The sequence below is a fragment of the Plutella xylostella genome, chromosome 16 (assembly GCF_932276165.1).
Source record: "Plutella xylostella chromosome 16, ilPluXylo3.1, whole genome shotgun sequence".
In the NCBI taxonomy this organism is placed as follows: domain Eukaryota; kingdom Metazoa; phylum Arthropoda; class Insecta; order Lepidoptera; family Plutellidae; genus Plutella; species Plutella xylostella.
Genome location: NC_063996.1, coordinates 869,829 through 889,916, shown reverse-complemented (window position 1 = coordinate 889,916; position 20,088 = coordinate 869,829). Strand labels below are relative to the sequence as shown.

Genomic DNA, 20,088 nt, shown 5'->3' with positions numbered 1-20,088 from the left:
CTATTTTGGGACCAATTTTCTTTATCACATTTACCAACGATCTAATTAGCTATATGTCAAAACATGTACCAAATACAGAATTAGTGGTATTCGCAGACGATACAAATGCTGTCATATATGCTGATGATATTGAAACACTTAACCAAAATGTTTTGGCAGCACTAGATGCTTTTAATAGGTGGTTTCGATGCAATAATCTCCAGCTTAATCCAAACAAGACCAGTGCAATGCTATTTAGAAACATGTCGCGAAATGATGACAATATGAATATTGAGTTTAACGGAGACAAAATAGGTTTAGTAGACGCTGTCAAATTCTTGGGCTTACACATTGATTGTTACTTGAACTGGAAGCATGAACTGACATCAATTGAGGGGTCAATCAGCTCTGCTTGCTACGCTCTCAGAAGCCTAAGAGACGAATTAAACCTAGACAACCTCAAAATGGTGTATTACGCCTTGGTGGAATCAAGGTTACGTTACAGTATTATGTTCTGGGGACAGAGTCATGAGTACAATATTAAAAAAGCCTTTACATGCCAAAAACGAGCCATCCGAACTATGGCTCGCATCGCACCCTGGGACTCGTGCAGGGAACACTTTATTAGGTTAGGTATATTAACTGTGCCTTGCTTGTATGTTTTCGTACTGCTCACTAACCTTGCAAAAAAATTGCCCAGATATGAGTCGCCTGATGATAAAAAAGCACGGAACAAAACAAGAAGACGAGACATTCGCATTGATACCTTGAATGCCAGGCTTAAAATTGCGAGACATAGCGCTCGGTATCAGGCAGTCCTCTTATATAATAAACTACCGACTGACTTAAAACAAATTGACGAAATAACAAAATTTAAAAATTCCTTGCGTATCTTCTTGTTTAAAAGGTGTTTCTACTCTGTTGACGATTTTATTAATTTTAGAAATGTGCATGACATTTTATTTTAATATAAATATAAAATTTTGTTGTAATTTGTAATTGGGTATATTTAATTAATTATTATTATTGTGAATTTATTATTGTTCTAATTTGTTATTTTTTATGCATGTTATATTATATTTTTGTCTATAGTAAATTCAAATACAATGTAATTTTGTGAATGAATAAATGAAATGAAATGAAATAATTAATTATCTGAAACTAGACCATTTCTATGATATTTAATTTAAATATTTAAGTTTTTTAAGTTTTTGCCAAAACTTTAAGCTTAAAACCGAAAAATTTAAAAACTACCAATTTTTCAATTACTTTTTGGTTGTTTTGCATAAGTAACACCTTAATAAACTAATTAAAATAATAAAATACATGTGCATTATTCGACTTAAATTTTATTAGACACAATACCTCAAATTAGTTTTTTCCGCCTTCTCTTGTTGTTTTGGCCATATAATGTTGGTGATACCTAAATTGATTTGATATTGAAATATCTTATTTGAAAGCTTATAAGTAAGTTGACAATGTTTTAAGCTGTAGCGCAGAATGACATTCTTTTTTTAATTTAACTTATTTGTTTTTACGTTTTGAATATTAAAAAAAAAATGTTTAACTATTTTGTGGTAAGTGTTGTATCTAATTTAAGTCGAATAATGCACTTTTAATTAGTTTATTAAGTTACTTATATGTAAAACAAAAAAGTAATTGAAATATAGCTAGTTTTTTTAAGCGAAAATTAAAAAAACTTCAATAAATATATTTAATATCTTAGAAATTGTTAAGTTTCGGATAATGCAATATAGGGTTCAATCGACTGGAAATGCCTTCCTCTATCGCCTCCTGAAAGGATCAGGTATACTTACCAATAACCCTGTATACTTACTTACATGATAAAAAAACGGAAGGGTCAAGGGGGTCGCGAAATCAAAATTTCCTCCCAGGGGGGTCGCATAATGAAAAAGGTTGAAAAACACTGATGTACCTACCTATGTTTTTACTGACTTGTGTATTTGTAAAATGTGTGTGAAAATGGGTCAAATAAATATATTTTGTATTGTATTGTATTTGTATTTGTAGTTGTTCAGTATAGCCCTTTAATTCACCCCCTTTCGGTTTACTATACTTAACACTTCTGCAACACCCTGTATATTACAACAAACAAATCTTACACAATAACAGATTATATTACACAATCTAATATATGTTTTATAGTTTACACCTAGTTTCGTAAAAAAGTGTACTTAACAATATGTCGTAGTATAAATAAATGAAGAAAATGGTATGAACATACAAAATGTACGCGTGTGTGCGTTGGATATGCCGTGTGGAATCCGCATCTGAAAACAAGAATAAATATCACTCAGACAATACATTAAGTATACGAAATATTAAATATGTAATCATAAATATGTATTTATTTATTAATAATTATAATTATGTAACAGCTATTCACCTACTTTCGGGGGTTTATGGAAAGCATAAATAAAAAGAACGACGCACCACCTGAAAAGAGTTTTAGGTAAAAATAATAATTTATTAACAGTTGAACTGTGCAGTTTGAGATTGGAAAGACAGCGGTCTAAAAAGTTCGAGAAAAGATTTAATGGTGGCTTTTGCCGTAAGACTTTTGTGGCGCGAATTTTAACACACTTGTTACGAGAAAACATATAAATATATAATTTAACTATATGTCAGTAAATACATATTTATTTGACATCCAATAGTTAGAAGAGTAGTAGCTTTTACACTGTTGTTATGACTCAATGCACCCCCTCACCTCACAGATGGTCGTAGAAGGCGACCCTGGCGGCCGCGGCGCCCTGCTTCAGCTTCCTCAGCGTCGAGTACTTGTTGTCTCCCGCGCGCGCCTGCGCCTCGTGCAGCCGATCTAGAGTTGCTAAGTGGGAGTCTTCGACGCGTAAGACTGAGAACTCGCAACGGAGAGAGTCTAGCTGCCGTTGTAAGTGCTTGGATTTCGCTAGGTAGTCCACTCTGGAATTTGAGGAATTGTGGGTTAGTTAAATAGGTTTTAGGAGGTGAATTGGCAGGCAGTGTTCTGAAAGTTAAATGTATTTACTTTATCCACATTTACATCTGTTCTTGTGTTTAGTTGTAGACGAAGAGATTGTCACCTTTTCAATAAGCCATTTTTTACATATATTTTTTTAATTGGATTTGTAATACAGCCAAAAGCTACTTTTGTAAAGTTTACAAGAAAAAAAAAAAACACACGCACTCACGCCTTGTACTAATGTACTCCCTTGCGGGGTAGGCAGAGGTGCATTGCTGCACCCACTTTTCGCCAGAGTGTTATGTTAGTCCCAATGTAATAGGGGGCGGGCCTATTGCCATTTTTCGGGCACATCCAAGACCCGAGAACAAATATCTGTGTTTAAACAAATATCTGCCCCAGCCGGGAATCGAACCCGGGACCATCGGCTCAGTAGTCAGGTCACTAACCACTACGCCATTCGGTCGTCTAGTTTACAAGAAAATCTACAAATAATAAAATTAAATTTAATTCCAACTCACTTCTCCTTCTCAATCTCTATAGACAGCCTCTGTATGTGCGGGTCCGCATCATCAGGCACCAGCTGGTACGCCGTGAGCTCGTGCTCGGGGGACGCGCCCCCGGCCGCGGGGGACGGGGGGGAGAGCACCGCTGGCAGCGAACATGTTGAGGGGAACAGGCTTGACGGGACTGTTGATGACTGTGGAAGATTTGTGGTTCAGTAAAATGTGTGTAACAATGGATTTTGTGAGTGGGGTCATCAGACACTAGCTGGTCAGAAACACGTCGAGAGGAATAGGCTTGATGGCATTGTTAATTGACGACCGAATGGCGTAGTGGTTAGTGACCTGACTACTGAGCCGATGGTCCCGGGTTCGATTCCCGGCTGGGGCAGATATTTGTTTAATGACAGATATTTGTACTCGGGTCTTGGGTGTTGATATTTATATTTAGTATCTATCTATCTATGTATTTGTGTAGATATATCAGCTGTCCGACACCCATAACACAGGTTCTGCCTAGCTTGGGGTCGGATGGCCGTGTGTGAGATGTCCCCACATATTTATTTATTTATTTATTATTTATTTATTGTTGATGACTGTGGAAGATTTGAGATTGAGTTAAATGTGTATAACGATGGATTTTATGAATGAGTTCATCAGACACTAGCTGGTCAATAACACGTCGAGAGGAACCGGCTTGACGGCACTGTTGATGACTGTGGAAGATTTGAGATTTCGTGTAAATAGATAGATTCTGTGTGTGAAGATAAAGGACCGCTGGTAGAATACACGTCGAAGGGAACAGGCTTGACGGCTTTGATGATGACTGTGGAGAAGAGGGGTGAGTGTGAGTGTAATGTTTGGGGTATAAATTTTATGTATGGGTAGAACACGTCGAAAGTAAGAAGTCTGACGGCACTGTTGATGACTGTGGAAGATTTGAGGTAGAGAAGAGGGGTGATTGTAATGTGTGTAGAGATAGATTTTGTGAGTAAGGGGGTGTGAGTGTGTGTGGTGTGTGAAGATAAAGGACTGTTGGTAGAAAACTCGTCGAGGGGAACACGCTGGGCGGCACTGCTGTTGACTGGGGATGATTTAAGTATAAGTGTAATGTTTGAATAAATGGATTATGTGAGCGGCTTGGTGTGTGAAGGTCATTCGGCACCGGCTGGGGAACAGGCTTTTCGGGATTGTCGATGACTGTGGATGAGAATGATGAGTGTAATGTGTGTGAACATAAATTTTGTTTACACCAAAATTATAGTATGTATGTGTGTAAGAAGTGAGTGAATGGATTTTGTTAAGGAATACACAGTTGTGTGCCATCTTCTAGTATTCGTTGCGTGGAGCTTTCGATACATAAGCTAATAATGCAGACCAAACTATACTAAAAGAAGTTTTTTTTTATAAGGATATGACCGGTAGATTTAGGATGTATTTATGGTAAAGTATGTAATGAATTGTATATTTACGGTATAGTCGATGTCGGGCGGCGCTGGCGCGGCGGGCCGCGGCGACGTCCAAGTTTGCGTCTCCGAGCCATACGATCCGTTGCATAGTGATGTGTCCTTGATAGTACAGAGTACACGCGTGTTAGTTACGTGTTAGTTGTGGAGGAAATGGGTAGATGGCGCCACCTATGTGACTTTGTTGTACTAGTGATTGGTTGGATCAAAGATTATATTGATTGATTGAAAGATGGAGATACGGCTTGAAAGGTCTGCAGAAATTAGATAGTGTAATAAATTTAGAATTGATTAAATTACGGACCATTGTACAAATAGTGCTGGCAAACAAATAAGACCATTTTAATTTGTGGTATCAAACAAGGTGTGTAGAACTGTTAGCTGGACTATGTATTCTACAGAGTGAAGAAATAACAGATTTTCATGCAGTTGCAATTGTTAATTAAACGTTTATGTATCATATGTAGAGTATTTAAAGGGTGAAAGATTTTTTGCATTTTATAAGAATCATTATTGATGTTGGTACTTACAGTAGGCAGTGACCCCGTTGATGTCCGACTGAGGAAATTTAATAACTTTTCTTTGGCTTGTTTCTCCGCTACTCTCGCGGTTACTAATTCGGCCTGAAAGGATAGAGCAATACATTATTTTCATTAGGTGCACAGGATGATACTTTAAGTGTGTGAGGTACTTAATGATGTTACAGTTGCAATATCCAAAAAAATACATAGAGACGAACGCAGAGTAGTTTGTGAAATAATGGCGGTCGTCAAAAAACTTTAAATCTATACGATGAATAAAAATATTTGAGTTACAAACGCGACTTTGTATGGTGCGGGAGGGTCGCCATCAAGCGGTACACGCTGTTAACGAGCATATAAATTTGCATTCATGCTCACTGCTCGAACGGATAAGATAAATCTACACTATGCTGCGTTTACAAGATTTTCGAACCTCTGTTAACGTTGCGTTTGTTAATTGTTATTTAATTTGTTAGTTCCAAAAGTGACTAAAGTTGGCGCTGTTCTTTTTCCATATTTTTGTGTAGTATTGTCCAACGCTAGCGTATTGCCACGTTAGCATGTGATAGGCTCTCTAGACACACAGCTTACTCAGGTTAGTTATCTTACTTTGAGTCGCTCGGCCTCGGCGGCGCGCTTCTCCGACTCCTCGACGAGGCGCGCCGTCAGGAACTCCGCCTCGCGCGTCTTGCGCTCTAGGTGCACCTGACAATGTTAAAGAGTAAGGGTTAGTCATTATGTCTTGCAGAGAAGTAAGGCCATAACAGACGTCTATTATACTAGATACCACAAATGTACCCATTTCTATGAAAACCAAGCGTGCCGGTATATGAATTATTACTTTGATACTGATAATGACAGCTTGACGGAACTAAATGTGATCATTTGGTCAACCTTTTGACAAGCCCAGTATGTACACTTTGGGAATCTGGTATAACTGTGTAGTAGGTCTATGGGTATAACTATAACAGACACCTGTCGAGGCTACTGACATCGGTAAATGGCTATAAATCGATTTAATCTGCCAGATTGTCCATAGCAAAAGTTGCATGCGACGACCTTAGACTAACAGGTAGGCTGGAGAGAAATAAGGCTGATAAAAAAAATAATAATATGATATCTTTGATGACGTAATCGTCAACAGCGACACCATGCTAAATCTGGGTTAGCTAGCGAACATAAATGACACCTTATGATGGCAGATATGATACACGTGTCATGTTGGTGACACGAAGCCGGCTCCTGTCCTACCTTCTCCTCCTCAGTCTTGATATTAGTGAGCCTCAATCTCGCATTCTCCTGCTCAGCATCAGCCGCCTTCTGCGCGAGCAGCGCCGCCTCCTCTTCCGCCAGACCCTTCTCTGAGAGACACTCTTAGATACATAGATACATTGTTTACTTACTTAACACGATACATACATACGGAACCACACGCCTGCTCTTTGTACGGTTCAGCGACGCCAGCGCAAAAGTTGGTTCAAATCACAATATGATGGAGCGCATATAAGATATACCTATGAGCGACTTTTGTGTTGCGGCCGTGCTTGTGCGAACTTTAAATAGTCCTTTCTCCCTAATTAAGGCCCTATGATTCGTACCGTAGCGTCGTCAAACAGCGCTTCAATTAATCCTGCTATTGGAGAGGAATGCAATCGGCAGTAGACCGTCATAGATCACTACATCTTACCTTCTCCTCCTCAGTCTTGATATTCGTCAGCCTCAATCTCGCATTCTCCCGCTCGGCATCAGCTGCTTTCTGCGCGAGCAGCGCCGCCTCCTCCTCCGCCACGCGCCCCTTCTCCGCCAGCAGTTCTGCCGTCTCTTCTGAACGACGCTGAAATGGATAAAAGCAGATTCTGTACATAACGCTTAAAAAAAGAGTTCCTCCTTAAAATTACAGTGCCTCTTAGATTCTCCTGAAGGTTTCGGAATCGATACCCAGTTAGGCAGATAATTGTACTCGGGTTTTGATTGTAAATATGTATCTATCTATGTATATGTGTAGTTATATCAACTGTCTGATACCCATTACCCACATTACAGGCTCTGGCCAGTTTGGGGACGGATGGCCGTGTATGAGATGTCCCCACATAATTATTATAGTTACCAGTGCTTCATTGGCGAGTCGTATCTCCTCCTGGTACTGCAGCAGTCTCTGCTCCATGGCGGCTCTCTCTCTCTCCGCCGCCTCTCGGAGTTGCTTCTCTCGGGATAACTTGTTTCTCTCTATTTGACGACGCTGGAAATAATAACATAACATTTACATCCTCATCATCACTTGTAAAATGCTGGGTGAATAAAAAATCCAGCTGGTAATACGTATATTGCCAAAATTATAAATGAAAACAATGTTGCAATAACTTACCACATGATAGCATATGCTCATCTGCCATTTAGATTGGTTCTTTATCGGCTATACGCTTGCGAGTCACCGCTGACTATTCGGGGATTACAGTCGTGAGCATTATTTGTGTATGTTTATCGGCACGGACTATATTTTGCTCTAATTTTATGAAGATCTTTGGTACCTGTTTCTCCTCCTTGGCCTGCGCCTTCATCTGCTGCACCTCCATGGTGTCGGGCTTGCGCCGCCGCATGTACAGGTCGTGGTTGCCGATGCACAGGTCCAGGATCTGGAGAAGTGATGAATAAATACAAATAGGTGTTTATAACGGGCGTTGATAAAGAAACAATATGAAAATGGCGGCGAATGGAGCCGTAGAACAATGTATTTTAAGGCGCAGAGTTAAGAGCTCCCTGGTGCGGAGCGTATACGCGTCTTTAACGAGATTTTAAGGCAACCTCGTAAGTTAAGCACGTGTATACGCGCAGATACAGCGATTCCATTTTCCTATGCACGTGCGTTTGTATCGCTACAAATGCGCGTATAAGCGCTTTTATACGCGCGTATAAGCGCTTTTATAATACAAATATTATCAATTCAAACGCAAACGATGCCAAAGACACGCGTTTTAGAAACACTTTAATGCCATTTTACATACAATCGATTTACAAACATATTAGCACTTTATGTATTTCTCGAGCACCCTAAAAGTACTCACCAATTTATTCATCCCTTTAGGCGAGAAGAAAATAAAATTCGTCACGCCCTTATCCACGAACTTAATCACAAACTTCTTGTCATCAAACGAGATGTGTTTGATTTCGGACCAGGGGAACGTGGTCTGCGGCGTCAGCTTGTTGTCCTTCTCGTATATGTTGAGTCCTAGAGCTGTGACCCCGAGGTAGAGGTCTGTGTCTTTCTTGTTCTGTAAAGAAAAAGTTTTAAGTGAAATACAACAGCGTCACAGGGGCAGAAAAAGGTGACCTGTACACCTTTTGTTTTGTTGTAACTGGAATGATAAGGCCATTGACTAGGATAGTGGAAAGTGGGACATTTGACAAGCAGTCCAACAGCATAGGTTAAAAATTAAATAGTGTATTAATAGAGTTAGTTGTCACTTAGAGCTGTAGTTTTTGATAGTGAAATGACAATGGGCGTTTTGGGACCTATGTCCAATAAAGATGAGATATACAGGGTGGCCCAAAGAGTGACGTCCAAAGGAAAATGTTTGATTCCTTAGGTCAAGGGGTAGCCTAATCACCCCCATGTATGTTCAGCAATTTTCAGTAGTTTAGGAGTTATGATTTTTTTAACTAATTTTCTACGAAAATCGACCTCAGTGGATCAATTATGTTTTATTATTTTTTTGGATAACTTTTTTAAATTATTTTTTATTTTTTTGTCATCCTCTTAAGTTGTTATTTTAACCATAAAAGTTTCAGCTTCGTAGCTGTAATGTAAGTTAGTTATTTTTATGTCGAAAGTTCAAATTATATCATCGAGCTACGCTGCTCTGAATTTTCTACTTGAAATTAAAAATTGAAATAGATATTCTCATGGTCTCTTATTAATTTTAAAAACTCCGTAAGGTTCCAATATAAAATAAAAACAAAAATAAACTATTGCTTAATGGGGTATTATTTGCAGAAAACAGCCTTCAAAGGTACTTGGGTGGAAATTACCTAATTAGGAAATTGTTTCAGAAAGTTGAAAGATTCCCGTTATGTCATTACTAAGGACTAATTCAGTTAGAAAAAGTATTAAATTAAAGGGAAAATAAAATTATTTACTATTTTTTTTATTTAAGTTACATTTTTGAATGTAAATTCTTAGTAAAATGTTTATGTCTGAGTTGTAAGATTTATGAGATAATTGTATTATTAATACTAAGTAAATAATTTTATGTATATTATTATTATCTTTTATAAATTTATATAATTATTTGAATGTATTGTTATTATATATTAAGATAATTATTAAGTGACTATTTAGTTTTTAGTTTTTTCATCTTACATACTTTTTCGTTTTTTTTTTTTTTTTTGCACATCTTTGTACTTGTTTTCCTGCACCTCCTGTAGGTTGGCTGGTAGAAAATGCTCTTAGCATTAAGCCCACCTTTTGTACATGTATTTTTATATTTGTGCAATAAAGAATTAAATAAATAAATAAATAAACTCAAATAATTATTTTACACATTTACCCTCAATTAATTTTCAAAATGGCGACCTCCCACAGCAATACACAACCTACATCTACGCAAGAAATTTTCTTTAAGTCACCTATACGCTTCTCTGTTTCATTCAGATGTCACTTTTTGACAGATGTCACATTTTTGAGAAAAGTTACTTTTTTGACATGTTTAACTTTTTGACAGATGTAATATTTTTTACATTTGTCACTTTTTTGACTTAAAGAAAATTTGGAAGGTCGCCATTTTGAAAATTTATTGTGAGTAAATTTGTAAAAGAATTATTTGAGTTTATTTATTTATTATTAATAATACAATTATCTCATAAATCTTACAACTCAGACATAAACATTTTACTAAGAATTTACATTCAAAAATGTAACTTAAATAAAAAATAATAATAAATAATTTTATTTTCCCTTTAATTTGATACATTTTCTAACTGAATTAGTCCTTAGTAATGACATAACAGGAATCTTTCAACTTTCTGAAACAATTGACTAATGAGGTAATTTCCACCCAAGTACCTTTGAAGGCTGTTTTCTGCAAATAATACCCCATTAAGCAATAGTTTATTTTTATTTTTATGTTATATTGGAATTTTCGTAGAAAATTAGTAAAAAAAATCATAATTCCTAAACTACAAAAAATTGCTGAACATTTATGGGGGTGATTTGGCTACCCCTTGACCTAAGGAATCAAACATTTTCCTTTGGACGTCACTCTTTGGGCCACCCTGTACATCGTTGGATAGCTCTTTTCAAGTGAGCAAAAAAGTATTATGGCGACAAATCCGTATAAGCTGTCCATTTTGAAATATATTCGTCGGAAGGAAGTATTTTTCTATGGCATTGCACTCTCTCTCCTGATGACGGTTACGGCGTAATACACGTAAACACGTATTATTGAAATTGGAGAAATTACTTTCAACTGGTTTTATTTACTGAGATAATAAACAAATATAATATTATATGAAATATGATCAATTTGTTATAAAAATTAAAAATGAATGTGAAAAACTAACAAAAACATTAAAATTACAGAAATAAAATATAAAAACTTTCAAGGTACGATTATTCTAATTGGACAGTAAATCAAGACTAGCGCTTCCGTTATTCATTTTCTGCAAAAAAAATACGTGTAACGCGCGCCTCCCTCAAAACAATAACACGCCGCATTCTGTGCCACGACGACCACAGATGCTAATTATAATATTTTTGACAACTCCACTTTCCCGCCCGCTCTATGTCTATGGTTTTTTTTCCACTCACTCTCTGTCAACTTTTGAGAAAATCCTGATTGTTATTTGTAAACTTCTTTCGCCGTGGCTTCCAAAAATTCAAAATCCAGGCTGTATAAAGTTAAAACATCTTTTATAGTGGCGCCCAACTCGAGGCTCGAACTCGCAAAATAATTTGTGCGTGAAATAAACTCTTACGCGTCCCCGGTAAATATCATGCCGAGAACGACGCGCAACCACCAACGTCGTGTCCATGACCGACGCGCAGCTGACGGCGATCATCGCTGCGGTCTCCCGGAGCCAGGCGGAAACCAACCGGCAGATGTTTGAGTCCTTCCTCTCCAGCAATCGTGCCAGCACATCTACTCCCGCGCCAGAAGACCCGGCGCGAGGTCAACGACCCGGCAGCTTCGTAAAGTGCACCGCGCGTTTCGACGGCGCGGCCCAGAGCGACGAGGCGCTGGAGGCCTTCATAGACACAGTCAACATCTATAAAGAGTGCGCGAACGTGAGCGACGACCACGCCCTGCGCGGCCTGCCGATGCTGCTGACCGGCGAGGCCGCCGTCTGGTGGAAAGGTGTACGCTCATCAATAGATACGTGGGAAGTGGCGCTGCAGAGGCTTCGCGGCAGGTTCGGCGCGCCGCGGCCCGCCCACCGAATACTCCGAATACCGAGGTGTTCGCGAGCGAGCAGGGGCAGGAGCGCGCCGACGCCTTCGTGTCCCGCCTGCGCGCCATGCTGTGCAGGCTGCCCTACACCGTGCCGGAGCAGATGCAGATTGATATTATTTATGGACTTTTAGATAGAAAAATTAGGAAATACTTACTGCGTGACACTATTAGTAGTTTAGAGCAGTTGCTTGAAGCGGCTAGGAATGTGGAGGAGTCTCGCGCTGAGGTCAAGGAGACAGTACCTCTAAGATCCCATCGTCGGTAAGTCGACCCTCACTTCCTACATCTACTCCGAATGATGCAATTCCGTTAGATAATACATTAAAGTCGAAACGAGTGAGACCCCGTTGTTCATATTGTAGACAGTTTGGGCACATCGTAGATGAGTGTCGTAACCGAGAAAATCGGGAAAAACCTAAAAGCTATGAAAGTGATCAGAGTATGAGGCGCGAAAACCGTTGTAATGATTCCTATTCTGCTAAATCTGATATGCGTAAGGTAGGAACAGCGCAAAGGGTACCTATCACTAATGTGCCTGGCACAAATTCAGGTATTAGGTGTTATGGGTGCGGCCAGCAAGGTGTAGTTCGGTCTAAATGTGAGACATGCCGTGGGAAAAATGATGCTGTTTCCTCCTCCATGAATGTTGACTTTAATTGTGCATCAGTTACAAACAATCCCGACTTGCCCATGGTAACGGTAACAATTGTAGGCAAAGTAGGAGTTGCAATCTTAGACACTGGGGCCACACATTGTATAGCGAGCCCCACGCTTCATAAAATTCTAGTTGATAACGGTGTCCCATTTGAAGAGATGGAGCGAACCGTGAGTTTGGCTGATGGGTCTAGCCAACTACGTAGAGTACTTTCTACTAATGTCTATGTTACATTACAGGAGCGACTTATACCTACTCAGTTCTTGGTGCTCCCCGGTGCCAACACCAAAACGTTGTTGGGTCGTGACTTTATTATCAGCGCAGGAGTGACCCTAGATATCCCTCAAGGTACCTGGTGCTTCGCAGACACTCCTGAAAAGCTGCATGAATTTACACGTGAGTATGTTATGCCGGAGAATGATTCCAGACTGATGAACATAGCGACTGCTGACGTTGGCTTGAGGGACGATGAAGGTTCCAAGCTTACCCCAGAACAGAAGAAGGAACTTAACACTTTTGTTCTGAGCAGGTCGGAGCAGTTCGCTGCCAGTGGCCCCGCCACTGAATTTGCAATCCACCGTATCAAGGTAAACGACAATCAAGAGCCTATTGCCTCCCCCCTCTATAGGATGTCTCCCAAGAAGAGGGAAGCCCTTAAGAAGGAGTTGGAGAAGCTGCTTGATGCTGATGTTATTGAGGAGTGTGAGTCGCCCTGGGCAGCGAATGTGGTGCTCGTGACGAAGGCAGACGGCGGAACTAGACTGTGCATCGACTACCGTAAATTGAACTCCGTCACTGAGGCAGACCGTTACCCCCTCCCGCGCATTGAAGATGTGCTTCATGCAGCGAAAACGACCAATTTCATGTCTACGCTAGATCTTCGAGCAGGCTACTTCCAGGTGAGTGTCCATCCTGACGACCAGGACAAAACGGCATTCATTACACCGCTCGGAATGTTCAGATTTAAGCGTATGCCCATGGGATTACGAAATTCCGGTGCAACCTTCCAGCGGTTGATGGACCGTTTCAAGTCAAACCTTCAGACAGAGAACTCTTCGATATTCTGTTACCTGGACGATTTGATCCTCCTGTCAGGGACATTTGAAGAACACCTGGAGCACCTGGAGGCTGTCTTTGACAGGTTAAAGCTTTTCGGGTTGCGTGTGAACCGTGAGAAAACCCGATTCGCTCGTAACTCCGTCAAATTCCTAGGTCACGTGATAGTACCCGGTGGAATACACATGGACCCTGGTAAGGTAGCTGCCATCAAGGACATGGCTGCACCAGAGAACGTCAAGCAGTTGAAATTTTTCCTGCAGACTTCGAGTTGGTTCCGGCGTTATATACCTGCTTATGCAGATGTCGCCCGGCCATTGACCGACTTACTCAAGAAGGCAAGCACTTGGAGATGGGAACCATCTCAGCAAGAGGCATTCGAAAAGATCAAGGATCTCCTGACCACCGCGCCCATTCTCAGGCAAGCTGATGAATCGAAGCCGTTCATTCTCCGTACCGACAGCAGCGGCTACGCCCTCGGGGCAGTCCTACTGCAGGGGGAGGGAGCAGATGAGCGGCCGATTGAGTATGCCAGCAGACTTCTTAATGGCGCGGAGAAGAACTACAATACGACTGAACGCGAGGCTTTGGCCGTAGTTTGGGCCGTCGGTAAGTTCAGAGGTTATATCGATGGGAGCGAGGTCGTGGTGAGATCCGACCACCAACCCCTCCGTTGGCTCATGAGCCTGAAATCACCGAGCGGCCGACTTGCTAGATGGGCCCTCGCGATTCAAGAGTTCAACCTGCGCATCGAATACACACCAGGCAAGGCCAACGTCATCGCTGATACACTGTCGCGGCCAAATTGCCCTGAAGACTGCGAACTGTGCCTCACAACCGTGGATTTACCGACTCGGTCGCCTAGCGACATCAGAGAGAATCAGCTAAAGGATCCTGAAATAGGTAAGATCATAGAAGATTTGGAGTCTGACGAACCCTTTAGGGGGAGACCGTGGGCTGACCGCGGGTACGTTCTATCCGACGGCATCTTATATAGGTATGGCCCAGAAGCAGACGATGATGAAGAGAACGCATGCCTCGTCATTCCCCTTCATGAACGCGCGAAGATCTTGTCAGATTACCACGATGCACCGACCGCCGGACACTTCGGCGTTGATCGCACGCTCGCGCGCCTACATACTCGTTTTTATTGGCCAGGAATGAGGTCCTACGTAGCCGATTATATCAAGGAGTGCGCAGCGTGCCAGCGGTACAAAGTCGACACGAGGAAGCCATCGGGTCTTTTGCAGACACCAGCCACCGCAAGGAGGTTTGAAGTTGTAGCAATTGACCTCTTTGGCCCTCTCCCGGAAACTGCTACTGAGAACAAGTGGGTGTTGATCGTTGAGGATGTTAGCACGCGCTGGGTTGAACTGTTTGCGCTCAAGAATGCGACCAGCCCAGAATGCGCTAGAACACTGATCGACGAAGTGTTCCTAAGGTTTGGTTTTCCCCGTAGAGTGCTGAGCGACAACGGGGTACAATTCATCAGCGCGGTCATGCAACAAGTTTGTCATTGCATGGGCATCGACCAGACGCTGACCCCATTTTACGACCCGGAGGCGAACCCGGTTGAACGAAAGAATCGCGACCTCAAACCTCAACTTGCCGTACTTGTTGGCCGAGACCATGAAACCTGGGACCAACATCTACCAGCAATAAGGTTTGCCATGAATTCTGCCGTGACAGCGAGCACAGGGTTTTCCCCAGCTTACCTCACCTTTGGTAGAGAGCTGCGCGCACCCGCTGACGCTGCCACAGATATGCGCCGTATTTTAGATGCTGATAACTTCGTGCCAGCCATAACACCATACCTGAAGAAGTTGTCCACCTCCCTTGTAGAAGCCAGGGACATTCACGAGAAGGCGCAGGCCGCTCAGAAGAAGAATGCTGATGAGAACCGGAGACCATCACCCGATTACAAGGTAGGTGACTTAGTCCTCTTGAAAACTCAAGGAGCTAACGACACCAATCGTGGACAGACGCCAAAGTTCATCCCTAGACGCGACGGCCCCTACAAGATTAAGGAAGCGGTGAGTCCTACCACGTACTTGTTGGAACGTATTACCGATGGGGAAGTCCTGGGAAAATACCACGTTTCTCAGTTTACGCCATTTGTCGGTCGCATCCAAGCACCAGTCCAAGAGAAACGCAAGCGAGGTAGGCCGCGTAAAGTAGTAGCTAACCCGAACGCGGAGTCGCATCATTCGGATTAGAGGGGGAGTCTGTAACGCGCGCCTCCCTCAAAACAATAACACGCCGCATTCTGTGCCGCGACGACCACAGATGCTAATTATAATATTTTTGACAACTCCACTTTCCCGCCCGCTCTATGTCTATGGTTTTTTTTCCACTCACTCTCTGTCAACTTTTGAGAAAATCCTGATTGTTATTTGTAAACTTCTTTCGCCGTGAACTTTAGAATAAAAGGCTGTATAAAGTTAAAACATCTTTTATATACGTTTTCAACGACGTATCACTCATTTCTATTGGTGCTGGTCCCAGCTTCCATATATTGGTGCCCATCATCATTTGTTTCACCTTCAAAGGTGTTCTCGTGGGAATAGTGGGATAAAACGTATCTTACCTTTATGTGAAAGTAGTTGACGCCATACATATCTAGGTCTTGTGCTATCTTCAGATACTCCATCTCGGCTTCATCTCTAGACATTCCTTTGTGGTCCGCATACCTAGAGAAGAGATATAGATATTACAATAGTGATTTAATAATGTAGGCAATCATCACGAGAATCAGTAAAATCAAGAGTGCGGTCAAGTAATATAGGAAAATACTAAATGAGATACTGCATTATTTATCCTTTTCAATGTTATATGTATTATGGATATTTACTTGTAATTGGTTTCAGAGAATCGTTTCTGACTATTTATTTGAATTCTTCCAAAATGTATGACCTCCATAACTTTTTTGTTCAATCCAATGTCTTTTTGAACCTTAACTGTTTTACTTGCAGTGTTGACCAGCTTTATAAAACTCACCATATTTTGATCCGGTCCTCCCACATCTCGGGCGTCATCTGGTACTGGTCGATGACGCGCTGCGGCAGCAGGTCCTCGCTGGCCAGCATGCCCGGCTTGCACGCGCTCTCGTCGTAGTCTCCATACTGTGGGCAGTGAGGGACAGTTAGTGAGTGGGTGTACCACAGCTAGAGGTGGTCTAGTGGGTGTACCACAGCTAGAGGTGGTCTAGTGGGTGTACCACAGCTAGAGGTGGTCTAGTGGGTGTACCACAGCTAGTGGTGGTCTAGTGGCCAGCATGCCCGGCTTGCACGCGCTCTCGTCGTAGTCTCCGTACTGGGGGGATAAGGGTCTCAGCAAGTCAGCGAATATTAGCGTAACGTAAAGGGATCGCCTTTCTGTCAACCAGGCGTTCGCGAGCTCGCGTTCTACAGAAGAAACTACTGCTGTACAGAAGAAGCTACTGTGTCTGTCCAGTTGCTCAGTTGTTCCTAAGGGCTATGCATCACCTAGTAAAGCTATGCTGGCCTGGTTTGGAAACAAAAAGCGTAGATTAAACGCAAAATAGCAGCCAGTGAACACTCGGCATACTAAACGATACGTTTCTAACTGAGTTAGTGGCGAACACTTTGCCTATTGGGGGCACAGCCTTAGGTAGACCACCGCCCGAATCCCCAACACTGCTATTGTACCTAATTATGTATGTATAAGCAAGTACGTTATGTATGGAAGTATGTTATGTATGGAAGTATGTTATGTATGGAAGTATGTTATGTATGGAAGTATGTTATGTATGGAAGTATGTATGTATGTATCACCTTGGCCTGCACGGCGTAGCTGGCGAGCAGCACGGACGCCTCGGGCGGGCAGTAGATGTCCATGCTCAGGATCGCTTGCTTCACCTGCGAAACAACATACATAGTCTAATATTCTCCTCTATTTTACATTCTCATTTAGTTATCTGTACTATAAGAGTATATTATAAGGTAGTAGGCAGGGCGCCTATTGTATTATCCCAACTGTACAAAATTAAAAATGTATTGTAAAACCTTAATTACATATTTTATAGCAGTAGCAGTAGCACAAACAAAGCTATTATATTTGAGAAACTTTCAAATAACGGTTTTCTGGAGGTATTCCCTTTTAGCCCCAGTTTTTTATCATATATGGTTAGATCATATTATCCAGGGATTAGTTGTTGACTCTTGACACATGTGTCAAAATTTTTTTATGAAAATGATGTATAATTGATGAATTATTTCCTTTATTGTTATGATCTAACCAAGTATGATGAAACTGGGGAGACTTTTGAACTTTTATGCTAGAATAAGTTTTATCATGTTTTTATGTACAAACAAAGAATACCTATCTATCTATACATCTAACTTGTTCTCACTATTCTACAATTTAACAACAGTCTCCTCCATACCTGCAATAGCAGCAGATGCTGCGTGACCTCCTGGATGAGCTCCTCGGCCACGTCCTCGGGGTACAGCTTGCACAGCAGCATGAAGGGCGTGCCCGGCATCTGCGACACGCATTGCTCTTGCACTGCGGGGGGAGGGAGAGTATAGAGCATATGCTGAGTGGGGAGACTTTTTGGTATTTAGTGTCATTTTATTATTTCATGGCTTCTGGAATACTTTTTTTAGTAAGTTCAGGCAGATTGAGCGGGGAAAAGGGAAAAAGAATAGAGCACAAGCTGAATTTGGGACTTTCTGTTAGTAAAGACAACTATTTTCTGGGGTTTGTTTTAGTTATTTGGACATTTAAGTTGACTTGAATGAGGAGCAGTGTGAAGAAACTGCCTAGAATTTGGGACACACATTGCTTTTCACTGCGGGTATAGAGCATGTGCTGAGTTGGGAGACTTTTTGGTATTAGTGACAGTAATTTTATGGAAGGTCCAAGAAATTCAGGTTATTGTATGTTTTAGTATGATGTAACAGAAGATACTTCTGCACTAGGAGTTGAACAGAAATAGCTAGTGTTTATTGTATAGATCTATTTTATTCAATGGCCTTAGGGGCATAATATATTGAATAATAACTACATAATACTTATACTAGTCAATAAGACATCCATATCTATACATATCTATATATATCCATACTCTCACCTCTTTTATCTAGCTTCAGCCAGCTAATAAAGTGTTTGGTGTCCTCAAACTGCAGTCCAAAGAACCAGGTCTCTCGGAGCCCGATGGTTCTGCAGACCAGGTCAAACAAGTCACGGCCGGTCGCTCGCCACTAAAATAAAGAAAATAATAATACATACTTAAGACTGTAATCTGCGAAAGAGTAGTGACTCTGAAGGGGTAGTAAGAGGTGACTTATAAGCGAGCCACTTTAAGTTATATTCTATTCTATTGTTGAACCCAGTCAATGATGTTGATTCTGAAGGCACAACTTCTAATTTTAGTGCAGACAAAACTCAAATCTTTGTTTTACATTTGACTCTATGACTGTTTCCCTAAATCTCATTTTTCACTAGTAATTGGGGCTAACATAATATTGGCAAAATAAGTTTGACTACCCTGAATGTAGTAAATTAGTACAAGACATAACTATTGCTGTTATCTTACAAACTTACATAGAATAATGAATAATCAGTACACATAGCCTCAACATTAAAGTTCAAGCTTCATGATAAGACTCATTTATAGGTTCATTTCTGATAACATACATGCTTTACATTGAAATCAACAGTAACAGTGTTGCCCTAGGTTCAACTGTTATGGTCTCAATTGACGTCATACAATAATGGATATCATATTGGATTTTTCCTTTTCATTTACTTACAGGAGTATAAATTGTTTGTGTCTGCGCTAACTATATCTTATCCATATTATAAGTTAATTGGACAATGTTATCGAATGAAATTATGTTGCATGTATATTGCAATAATTTGGGAATTTAGTTATAACCACCTAACTCTCTTCAGTGTTAGAACTACTACAAGCATAAACCGAGTTGAACCTGAAACATGAACAGAGAAGGTTCCCCCTTCTTACCATAGTACACTATAGCTAGCATACCCACATCAACATAACAGGGACTCAATACCAATGATATGAGTCATAGCAGCATTTACCCAATTGGCAACTTCTGTGAAAATTTACCTCAAGGTTGAACTCCAATTCCGCATCGAGTGTACACACTTTAACGGGGAACGATTTGGAAGTCTTTTTCCTCCGAAACGGCGGCATTGTTATACTATATCACTCAATATAAACACTTTTGTAAGGCGGTCATTGCATGGCACAAATACTTGTCGATAGGTTATGACGCGAAATAAATGGATTTTAATTAATTCCTGTGCAATGGTTGTTTACGTAATGTTCAGTTGGCTGAGGAATGCGTTTAATTTAGCATAACGTACTATTTCTAGCTGATTTATTTACAAACAAGAAAAACGTCAATGAAATACAAGTGAATGAAATTTGGCATTTGGTAAAAAATACATGCGTTTTGTTTTGTTTGTCAGTTTACAAGCAGACGTTTCGTTATTGCAACATAATC

The 20,088-nt window shown here is 40.9% G+C and overlaps 1 protein-coding gene across 1 annotated transcript; it reads right to left on the bottom strand.

The window, feature by feature from the left end:
- Positions 1–1,935: 1,935 nt before the first annotated feature.
- On the bottom strand, positions 1,936–20,052 carry LOC105384414 (merlin). Its single transcript, XM_048626341.1, has 16 exons — positions 19,689–20,052; positions 18,687–18,816; positions 17,997–18,118; positions 17,386–17,469; positions 16,589–16,713; positions 16,179–16,281; positions 8,497–8,703; positions 7,963–8,067; positions 7,542–7,673; positions 7,122–7,268; positions 6,044–6,139; positions 5,444–5,536; positions 4,920–5,015; positions 3,466–3,644; positions 2,711–2,925; positions 1,936–2,270 (listed from the first exon to the last, which is right to left on the bottom strand). Exons 1-15 carry the CDS (start codon positions 19,773–19,775, stop codon positions 2,712–2,714), a joined length of 1,920 nt encoding a protein of 639 aa, XP_048482298.1. The 5' UTR covers positions 19,776–20,052; the 3' UTR covers positions 1,936–2,270; position 2,711.
- Positions 20,053–20,088: the final 36 nt, after the last annotated feature.